This window comes from Sturnus vulgaris, chromosome Z, assembly GCF_052056855.1.
Source record: "Sturnus vulgaris isolate bStuVul1 chromosome Z, bStuVul1.hap1, whole genome shotgun sequence".
Taxonomy (NCBI): Eukaryota; Metazoa; Chordata; class Aves; order Passeriformes; family Sturnidae; genus Sturnus; species Sturnus vulgaris.
In genome coordinates, this window is record NC_142283.1 from 80,028,608 (window position 1) to 80,039,621 (window position 11,014).

The window sequence follows — 11,014 nt, forward strand, 5'->3', positions numbered from 1 at the left end:
GGCTCTCCGAGTCCTCCTTGCCGCCCACCGGGCGGAAGGCGCTGGAGTGGTGGTACCCTCCGCCCGCCTTGCGCCCGCCCGCCGCCTCCAGCAGGTGCGGGTGGTGCGGGGGCACCCGCCCGCCGCCGCCGCCGCCGCTGCCCCCGTCGGAAGCGGCGGGCGAGGCGGGCTCGGCGCTGCCACCGGGGGGCGACTCGAACAGCGGGTCCCGGGCGGCGGCGGCGGCAGCGGCGGCGGCGGCGGGTGCGGACGGGGGGGCGGCGGCGGGCGGCGTCCCCAGCCCCGCCGGCCCCGTCCCCAGCCCCGCGGGCCCCGCCTCGCCGCCGGGCTCCGACAGGTCCAGGAAAGCCTGGCGCAGCAGGCCCGCCCCGTCCCCTCCCAGCGAGCATCCCAGGGCGCCGGGGGGCTGCGGCGGCGGCTGCAGGTAGGTGGGCACCGGCAGCCCGCCCGGGGTGCGCGGCGGCCAAAACATGCAGAAGGGCGGGTAGAAGGCGGCGTCCTTCCTGCCCGGCCAGAAGAGCCCCGAGAGCCCGCCGCCCGCCGCCGCCGCCGCCCCGCCGGCCTTGTGCGCGGCCGCCCCGCCGAGGGCATCACCGCCGCCGCCCTCCTCCTTCTTGTGGCAAAGCCCGAAGGCGGCGGCGGGGAAGCCGTAGGGGTGCGGGAAGAGCCCGCCGCAGCCGGGGAACTTCTGGAGCATGCCGCCGAAGGAGCCCTTGCTGGGCACCGGAATGACGGGGTAGCTCCGCGGGCTCTTGCCGCCGTGCGCCGCCGCCACCGCCTCCTGCAGCTCCTCGTCCTCCTCGAAGCGCGGCCGCTTCTGGTGCAGGTCGGGAGGGGCGGCCAGGAGGTGCGGGCTCAGCAGCCCGCCGCCCACCACCGCCGCCGCCTTCACCGAGCCCAGCGGGTGGCAGGCGGCGGGGGCGGCGGCGGCGGGGGCCGGCGGGGCCGGCGGCAGGGCGCGCTTGCGGCTTCCGCCGTTGAACATGGCCTTGACATCCTCCCAGGCGAAGACCAGCTCATCCTGGGGGCTCTTGTCGGTCAGCTTCAGATGACGGCGCCAGGAGTTGAAGTTGGCGGCGTCGGGCTGGGTGTACTTGGCGTCGGGGGTGCGGTGGGAGTGAAAGATGAACTTGTTGGGCGAGAAGTACATGCTGCAGTAGCTGCACTTGATGCACTTGGCCCGGGAGCTGTTGTAGCGGGCCGGGATGAAGCTCCCGCGGCATCCCCATGCGCACTCGTGGGATACGTCGAAGGCGAAGTTATCCGGCAATTTGGGGGGCCGGTTCTCCCCCAAGAAGGACTTGCAGAGCCGCTCTGCCTCCCTCTTGGTGATCATGCCGCAGCGGCGGGAGGAGATGGGCATGGCCCCGGCCCGCCGCAGGATCTCCAGCTGCACCGGCGTGCACTGCACGCAGGTGATGCCCAGGGCCACCCGCCGGTTGTGGATCTCGTTGTAGCTGAAGTTTTTGAGGAGGGTGTTGGAGATCTGAGCCAGGCACAGCCGCTCCTGCCCGTCGATCACCAGGGAGACGATCGGGATGCCGTAGAGGATCACCTGCCCCACCTGGTTGGGCTTCATGGCGGCGTGGCCGGCCCTCGGCTGGTTCATGGGGTCCGGCGGGTACGCGCTGGACGGCGACGGCAGCAAGATATCGGTGGGGCCGGGCAGCGGGCTGGTCGCCATCGTCTCAGCGGCGGGGGGGCTGCTCTGCTCTAGCTGCGGGAGGGGAGGGGGACAGAGACACAGCGCCGTCAGCCGAGCACTCGCAGGGATGGGGGGGTCCCCGCCGCACGCACCCCGTCCTCCCCCCGCTCCTCCGCTCTGCCGGCATGGGGAGGCGCTGCCCGTGGGGAGGTTTGCTCAGCGACCCCGACTCCCCCCAGACCTCCTCTGTCCTCTCCGGGGGTGTTCCCGGAGCTGTCCGCCCCCGCGCATCCCGGTTCTCCGACGTGCGCATCCCACGGCAGGTGTGGAGATGGCGGTACACGAGCGAACCGTCCCCGTTCGGAAGAACCCCCAACCCACGGCCGCTCCGACCCCAAACACGCAGCAGAGATGCGTGTCCGCCTGCCCGTCCTGGAAACCCGCCACCACCCGGGAGGACTCCACGCGGAGCCTCCGCTGACACACGGCGACCGAGGAGCGATCCCCTCTCCTCACACCCCGGGATGGGGAAAGCACGGAAAAATAACGAAAAAAACCCCGAAGTTTCGGCGCTCCCCGAGGCTGCCCGGGCATCCTCCCCCGCCTGGCTCCCGTTACCTCCGCGATCGCTCTCCGGCCGTGCCTCCGCCGGACCTTCCTCCTCCTCTTCCTCGACCTCCAGCAGCCGCCGGCAGGGAGGGAAGCGCATCCCCGCTCCCGCCGCCGCGGAGCCGCGCGGCCGGACAGAGCCCCCCGCCCCCGGTGCGCGGCCCCCGTGGGCGCCCTGACGTCAGCGGCCCGGGGGGCGGACGGGGCCGGACCCACCGCATTCCCCCCCCCGACGGTGGGTGGTGAGCGGGGCTGGGGGCGGCTCCCCCGTCCCTCCCGTCCCTCCCGTCCTCCCTCTCTCCCTCCCCGCACCGGGAGGGGATGCGGGCGCCCCGTCGGGGCCCGGCCCCCCCGAGCTCTGCTCCCGCTCCGCGCACGGTTTCCCGGAGAGGCCGGAATGGTGGAAGGTGGAATTCGCTTTGGCTGCCTTTTTTTTTTTTTTTTTTTTTTTTTTTTTAATAATTTTCTTTTCTTTTCTTTTCTTTTTTTTTTTTTTTTTCGCCTTCCTCTCCTCCTTCCGCTCCTTCACGGTCTGAGACAAATCGCTTCCGAGAAACTGAATATTCTCCTTATGTACCCCGCGTCTTTTCGGAAACGGTATTTTTTAAGGGATCGGGAGAAATTACAGGGTAGGGGAGGGGAAAGAGAGAAAAAGTTGATTTCTCCCCACAACCGTGTCCTCGCGAGCAGGAACAGCTTCTCTGTCCTCACTGCAATTCCCAAATACACCGGAACCATTCACCAGAACCACTTTCACAAGCACCTGGACCCAGATTCTCGCTCCCACAAAGACCAATACGGCGCAAATATGTTCTGCATGGGGTTTTTTAACTTCTCCCCCTTCTCCCCAGCTAGTTTATGACCCCAGCTAAGGAAAAAAATATTTAAAAAAACCAAACCAGCAAATAGATTGCAGCACGGTAGTGGTTTCCGCCTTTTTTTTTTTTTTTTTTAATGAACACAGTGAACTGAAAACGTTGATTTTTTTACACGAATCACCTCCAAAAGGCTGTGGGTCCCAACTGCCTCTCTGCGCAGAGCTGGGAGAGGACAGGGCGACCCCGCCGCGACCCCCACGCCCCAAGGCAGAAGGCCAATACCGCCTAACGCCGCTGCTTTCCAGCGAGGAAAACTGCAGAAAAACGGCTAAAACCGGGAAAATTCAAAACTCATTCCTAGCCAAAACGGGGACATAACTGGACCGTCAAGTATTTCCTAATACCATTCTGATTTACTTTCCTTTTACAAAAATATTTGTAGCTCTCTTTTTCTCTTCAAGTATATGACGAGTACTTAATATTTCTGCACATTTAGCTATGAGGACTTCGTGATTTTTTTTGTGTGTGACTGGGTTTTTTTCCCTCGGGCATCACAGATCCAGACTGAAATCTCTACACCGACCTTTCCCAGGACATCCACACTAAAGATCACACCTTCTCTCCTCTATCCGAGTATTGCTCGGGTCCTCGCTAACAATAAAAATAATAATAGCAGTAGTAATAATAGTAATAGCAATAGTAGTAGTAATAATAATAATAATAATAATAATAATAATAATAATAATAATAATAACAAAATCACACCTCTCCTTATTACTCCTGTCACTTCTTATTAAACCTTGCTCTTCCCCGTGTCACAACTGTCACAGGGAGACTTCCCCCTTTCCCCTCCCTCCTACTTTTTCCCGATCCTCTTCTGCACGGAGCCTGCTGCTTTCGTGTGAGCAATGGCTATAAGCCTCACATTGGTGACATTTTAATCAATGCTTCCTAGCCAGACTGACATGAATTTTACACTTCAAAACTCTCCTCCGTCAGCTAATTGATTCAAATTGTTTTATTGGTTAAACCCGTGTCACACATTGTATGATCTATTACCACGCCTCGGAGAAAATCTCCCCTCCTGTCTTGGTTCCCAGGTCGGCACCAGGAGGGACGGGGGTTTTAGGGAGAAGCCGCTTGATCCTGAGGATGCTCAGTGCCTGCATCCCCGCAGCGGCCGCCGGGCAGACCTCTCCCCTCTCTCGTGGTCACCCGGCGGCTTTTCCCCGACCATTCCCAGGAGAACCGGGGATGGGCGACTTCGCCCCACGCTCTGAGCCCGGCGTTGGAAGAGGACGGGAAGCGATTGCAGGAGGCGAAAGGGATGAGAGGGTTTTGCAAAACACCTTCAGCGAAGGGAGAGGAGGAAAACTCAGGCTCGGGACAGGGTCGTCGCTAGCCAGCGACTACGTTTTATTTTGTGGTGTCTAAACGAAAAGTAAAACTAAACTGCTTTTTTCTTCTTCCTTTTTTAATTTTCTTTTCCTTTTTGTCACCTGCTTGGTGCTGTCGACCCTCCTGAATTCCGTTGTAAAAACTGAGTGACCTCCTCCCTTCCCTTTAAAAGGAAAACTTAAACACACGGGTCGGGATGTCTTAGGTCTCACGGAGGGAGGAGGTGCAAGGGCCACCGAATTTGGGGCAGAGAGTGGCCCACACCAGCACCGTGGAGGAGCTGGGTAAGAATACACCGTTCTCTACTTTTTCTTACTTCAGCCTGTTGGGAAACCTCATGGGCTAGCACGACCTCAGCGCGGGCATTGCGGGGGTGGTTTGTCAGGGAAAGGCTGGATCACACAGCGGCCGGGAGGATCCCGCAGGTGTCCCCAGGCGGGTGAGGCCCGGCCAGGCTGCTCCGGCCGCCGCCGACCCTAGCGGGGTCTCCGCGGGTCGGACGGAGCCCACCCCGGCCATGAGGAGAGGAATCCCGGCTGGAGCTGGGCTGTCCACACTCCCCGTCATGGGTAGGTGCAGATTTGGGCTCCTGTCCTGGCGCCGACTCTCATTTCTCCCGTCCATTTCGTTGCTTCTTTGGAGCCACCTCTCAACAGGGGTGTGGGAAAGGTGGGCAAACTCCACGCAGAGCCCTGGAAGGGCTAAGCAGGAGTCCTGACTCCTTTTCCCTCTTCCCTTCCTGTCGCGATTCTGCCTCGGAGCAGCCGAGCGGGAGGCGACAGCAGCTCATTGTCCCGCCGCGGATGGCTTCGTGGGCAAACGAGCAGCGGGGAAAAGCGGCCAAGTTTAAACCACCCCAACCCACCCTCATGGCCTTTATTTACTTCCAGAGCGCTTAAATATTGTAGCAGAGAGGCCACGAGAGGCAAGATAACCTTGGTGCGTTTAAAAAACCACAAAGAAAACCACCCCCAGCGTGAATCCATTCCCTCCTCCCACCCCTCTACATCCCATTGCAACTTCCAGCCGTGTTAGTAGCAGAAACACAAGGTATTGTTATAAAACCTCTTCTCCTAAAATTTAGACAGCAAAGTTTGGGTGGGTTTTTTTTTTTTTTTTTTTTTTTTTTTTGTGGTTTGTTTTTGTTTTTTTTTTAATACTTTTGTGTATATTTCGCTTGCATCGCTTGGTCTAGAGCGAAGCTCTTTTCTAAGTAGTATTTTTTTCTTTTTAATCGCACTTTATTCTATTAAGCAGAAAGGGCATTTGGAATAGAGGTGGTCCCATCTGGAAAACCCCGGAGCTCATTTAGATCACATCACTTCGGGCTTTTGTCTCTGCTCTTGAATAACCCAGCTAGACACAACAAAAGGGCAGAGATCTCTACGTGGAGTTTTTTCAGTGGTAAAAGGACGCCTCGGAAAGATGCTTCTATATTCGTAATAACGAGGAGGGAAACGACTCAACGGGATCTTCTCTTGGTTCTCGAAAGACACCAGGAGAGTTCAGGGATGGGGCATTTTTAGATAGTTTTTAACCCCACTGGCAGCTGAAAACCAGCACTCCGGCTGAAGGGAAGGAACCGAGAACGGCACCTTTTGTCTGATGGAGGTCTCTTAAATTCTCAGTTTAATATGCTCGGAGCGATCCAAACCCGAGGTGGTCCTCGCCGAAGGTACGTGCAGACCTTAGCCAGGAGGCGAGGATACCCCCGCCGGGTATCCCCACCAGCCCCCCCAGCATCACTGACCCGATAGAAACAGCGCCTCGAAAAAAAGCGATTTATCATTTCATTTTATCCTACGGGAAGGGGACTGGCAGCCCGGGAGGAGATGGGCGCTTCCTAACCCTCCATTCGGCTATTAAAAACACAAGGGTGGTTATTTCTGTTCTGCGTGAGGATGGAGTGGCAGGGAGGAAAAGAGCTGCAAGTTTAGGTGTGCGTGAATTAACACCCCAGGGGGTGGTGGACTAGGAGGGGGGTGGGAAAAGAAAGATCCCAAACGGAATAAAGCCACCTCAGCTATTGATTTTTTTTTTTTCTCTAAACGCATAAATTAAAGAGCTCTGAACATCTTGCATCAGAAGCGTGCCTGCTCCGAAGTATTTAAACGAGCAACAAATTTCCACCGTGGCGAAGCAGGGCCCCAGTCGGGCTGTGATGGGGAGCAGCGATCCCAAACTCCTGAGAGAAACGTGACGAAGAGCCATCACGTCAGTAAATAATTCAATTTTGCGTCTTTCAGAACCCAGTAACCTTGGGTGTCTTAGAAAGCAGATTGTACAAACAGGCAATTAAGATGAGCACAGAGACTTTCAGAGGAGATATAATGAACCAGCTTTAATTACTATCTTGAAATTAAAAATGTAATATACAGATTTAAATTTATTTTCACCTAAATTGTGTATAAAATTATATGGCGTTCCCCACCCCCCCCTTTTCCCAGGCTAAGAAACGAATTGCCACCAAGCTTGCCACTAAAAAGTCTGAAGTACTTTCCAAGCCCTGCTCCCCAACACGCAGTAATAATGATACATTTATCATTACTGATGACCGCCCACTGGTTTATTATTGCTTTGTTGCAACTATTACAATCAAGAGATTTCTTTATTTACTGTTAACATTCACTTAAAGCTGAATGTTAATGACTCTTCTGAATTCACCGAAGACTTTTCCGTTATATTTCAGGAGTAGTTACGGTTTGGGTTTCAGAAACGGCAGAAAAGGAGGAGAGATGCTGGGTGGTGGTTTGCTCCTGGTTTTTATTTATTTCTTTTTTTCCTTCTTAAAAGGCTGTTTAAGAGGATTTATCTAAGTCGGATTTTCAACAAAGAGTTGCAGAAGCCTTGGCGTAATGTACGTACTTGACTGTAGCTAATTATGAGTGTATTTTATTACAGGAGATTCATTCATTATTGATAAATGTTTGCAGTAACTTCCTGCTATGTAGAGTTGTATTTTACGAGGAATAAACAACCTATGGGGATTGGGAGTGTTTGGCTTTTACGCTTCTGCACTCTTTGACAGTTCCCATTACCCACTTCGGGGTCTGGCTTGTCACCTTCCCTCTCCCTACACCCAAAAGCAACTTCTTTCCTTTTCCTTTACCACCGCATTCCTCTCGTTCCCTTAGCCCTTACCACGATTTCAAGATTAACATATTTTTTAAAGTGATTTGTATAGTACAGGATTTTACTATAGGCACCTTTTCCTAAAGCCAGGTCCATATGGGTGTTTCCAAGGGGTTGCACAGACCGGGATGAGCTCCTGTTTCGGGCCAGCCGATGGGCAGGAGCTGTGCAACAAGCAGGCAACACACAGGAAGGGCTTGGAGGGCGGGGAAAAGGGTTTCCCCGAGGGCTCCCCGCTTCAGCTCCAGCCCTCGGACCCCCAAAGCTTTGGAGTTGCAGCCAGTAAAAAAATACTAATTAATAATAATTTAAAATAGGTATTCCCCCCGGCTTTTAAACATCGGAACCGCCGCTTCAGCGGAGGAGACACCTCTCACAGGCTGGTGGTCGCCTCTTATCCCACCTTTCTCGCAAAATCAGCCCCTTCCCAGGCAAGGAGGGTCGTTCCAGGGGGGAAAAGCCGACCTGTCTGGGGCAGGGGCGCGGCGCTGCCCTAACACCCGCATCCCCCCACCCCATCCCGGGGCCGGCAGGACGCGGAGCGCTGCGCCCAGAGCTCCGTGCGCTCCCCTCCCCAGAGGGCCGGGAGGTCCCCGCTTTGGACTTGGGGACCAGCCAGCCCTGCTCGTCCCTTCCGATCTCCACGGCTGGCCCAAAGTTCGCGATTTGTAAGGAAAATTAAGGACTGAGTGTATGTGAATGTATACATACGGGTGAGAGACACGGGAGCGAGGAGCCGCGCGTCCGGGAGGGCGAGCGGTGCGGCTCCAAACCATCGCCCCTTCCTTCCGCGGCACCCCAAACTTGCGGGGGGCTCCTCTGTGCCATCGGCGCTCTCCCAGCCACATCCCACCAGGCAGCGAACAGCCGCGCTTGCACTCCCCTCCCCGCCACGGCCAGCACGACCCTGCGACCTATCGCGACAGCGAGCGACATCGCCATTTACTCCGGGAAGGGACGGTTACACCCAAATCCAAAGGTTCCCACTCACCCCACGCCGCCCCAGCCCCACGCTTACCTGGACACCCGGGCTCCATGGGCTCTCCGGGGCTGCGGCCGGTGCGGGGCCGCTCTCGCTCCGCGGCAGCTCCGCGGCGCCCAAGTTTGGCTCCCGCGTCTGCCGCGGCGGCTGTGCCGCGGGTGGGTCGGGTCTCGGACGCCTTCTAGCAGCCAGGCAGCGCCTTGCAAGCGGTGCGGGGAAGCCGCCCCCTTCCCCGGCCCCCTCCCCTCGCTGGGGGGAGAACCGCGGCCGCCCCCGCCCCGCCGCTACCCCGGGGCAGGTCCGCCCCGACGGCTGCGGAGGATGGGAGGAGGGTACCCCCCACATTCTCCCCGCCTGGAGGGGGGGCAAGAGGGACCCTGTTGCAAGGGCGGACTCTGCTTCCTCAAGCTCCCCCCCGCCCCAAACTTCCCCCAAATTTTCTTTTTCCTCTACCCTATTTTCCCGGGAGAAAAAAAAAAAAAAAAAAAAAAAAAAAAGAATGCGGGCGAGTCTTCCCGCCCCCCCAAATTGTGAGTGTTTCGAGGGACAGCGGGAAGGGTGTCCTCACAAGCACAAACCCCTGAGAGAGATTAAGGGGGTGTGTGAGGGGCACTGCCACCTCCTCCAAGCCCTCGCACTCCCGCAGAGCCCCCGTCCCCAGCAAAACGCTTCCCGCAGATCACTCGACGTGCGGAACAAGGCGGCTGCTTAAAAACACAAAGCCGGAGCCCTAATGAGTTCAATTACAATGTGGTAAACACATTGCCTCTACGCTTTAATTAAGCCGGCTGTCCAATTTTAACTCATTAGTAATTCATTAAGAGAACAGCCTTTAGCTGGCTGCGAGGAGTTTCCGAAGCTGGTGCCGTTACGCGCCGCGTACATCCCAACGTATTTGAGGATGGGAGAGCGGTGTGCGTCCGTCCTCCCCCAGAAAAGGGGACTCCTGGACCCCAAAGGGAGATCACCTGTTGACCCAGCTGCTGTGGGACACCCTCGCAGAGGGGGGGACCCGAAGAGGTCGGGCTGGGGAGGAGGAGAGGAATTGTGAGGTTACCTGGGACCCCCCATCCCTCTTCCCTCGGGAGAAGCCCGACCGATTTTCGGGCAGGCAGAGGGACGTACTAGGAACTGCGGAGTCCCTGTGCCCCGTTATTAAAAATAAAAGAAAATAAAATAACGGAGAAAGTGTTTGAAACGTATCTGGGCCAAGAAACAGGTCAATTTTGCCCGAGAAGCAAATCTGGCTTGATGAGTGAACCCAAAGGTCTGCAGAGCCGGGTCTTGCCTCTCCGCCTGGCGGGGCTGGAGGGGAGCCTGGGAACCCCCAAAATATCCGCGCCGAAGCTCTTCCTGGCCAGCCGGGCTCACCGCGCTCCCTGCGCTTCTCTCCGCGCTTCCCCGCTGGACGTGGCGGCTGCTGCGGGGGGAACCGCAGCAAAAAAACGGGCTGGGGCAGCCCGCGATTCCCTCCGCTTTTCTTCCGAGGAGAGGCGAGCCGCAGCGTCCCGCGTGTCCCGAGGATGACGGCGGCGGTGCGGGGATTTAGGGTTTCCCGCTGCAGTTACTGCCCCATTAAGGATTAAAGCATTTTCCCTTCAAATTGCAATGCTTGGGGAGGCTCTGAGGCGGTCCGGGCTGGACACCCTCAAACCTTCCCCAAATTCCATCCCACTAGAATTGCTGCTTTTTAAGTGTTTGCGTTGTGAGTGTACTTATCCTTTTAGCACAGCTCCAACAGGCTGGAGGTTGCATTTTTTTTTTTTTTCTAGATGTATTGCAAGTTTATTTTCCTTTCTTCCTTTATTTTTAGCTATCGTTGACATTTAAAATCTGAATATGCAAAAGTATTTAGCTGACAGGAGGAAGTTTGGTCTCATCTCTGTTCACTACTGCCAGGTGCTTCAGACAAACACACACAGCACTACAAAAAAATCTTTTAGAAATAAGTTCGTTCATTGTTTGGGGTTTCATTTGTTTATTTGCTTGCTTGACCACAGGCATTTATCTGGCCTCAGACAGATTCAGAAGTCTTTATTTTTTTTGCCTCTCTCTGTGGCTGGGCTACTTGCAATGTCCCCAGCCTAGTACGGGCACTTGTCACCTGTGCTGTCCCCCTTGCCCAAGCTCAGCTCCAGCTCAGTAGAAGGAGGCAGGTTCAGGACCTCTGAGCTACCAAGCAGTTAAAGGGGGGCTTCAAACTCCAGATCTGAGTTGTAAACGACTAAATCCCTTCTGAAGAAGCCTTTAGGCAGACATCTCAAGAAGAAACCTTAATAAGAGTCGTCTCCTTTGGGGAGTAGATTGGGAGCAGTTATCTCTTTAAAGCAGTTTTTCCTTTTTCACATCGTGGGCCCTCTCTGCCATAGTCTTGATTTTCATTTGGCTCCAGGCTTGGAAAATCGGATTGTCTGGAATTAAGAGATTTGA

General features: G+C 56.3%; 1 protein-coding gene across 2 annotated transcripts in view; it reads right to left on the reverse strand.

Moving 5' to 3' along the window:
• The window catches only part of SKOR2 (SKI family transcriptional corepressor 2), a 26,488-nt gene extending 24,804 nt beyond the window's left edge, over nucleotides 1–1,684 (reverse strand). For both annotated transcript variants that reach the window (XM_088156150.1, XM_088156149.1), the window contains exon 1: nucleotides 1–1,684. This exon is cut by the window's left edge and continues 536 nt beyond it. In XM_088156150.1, the coding sequence (XP_088012276.1) occupies nucleotides 1–1,684 (1,684 nt within the window).
• Nucleotides 1,685–11,014: the final 9,330 nt, after the last annotated feature.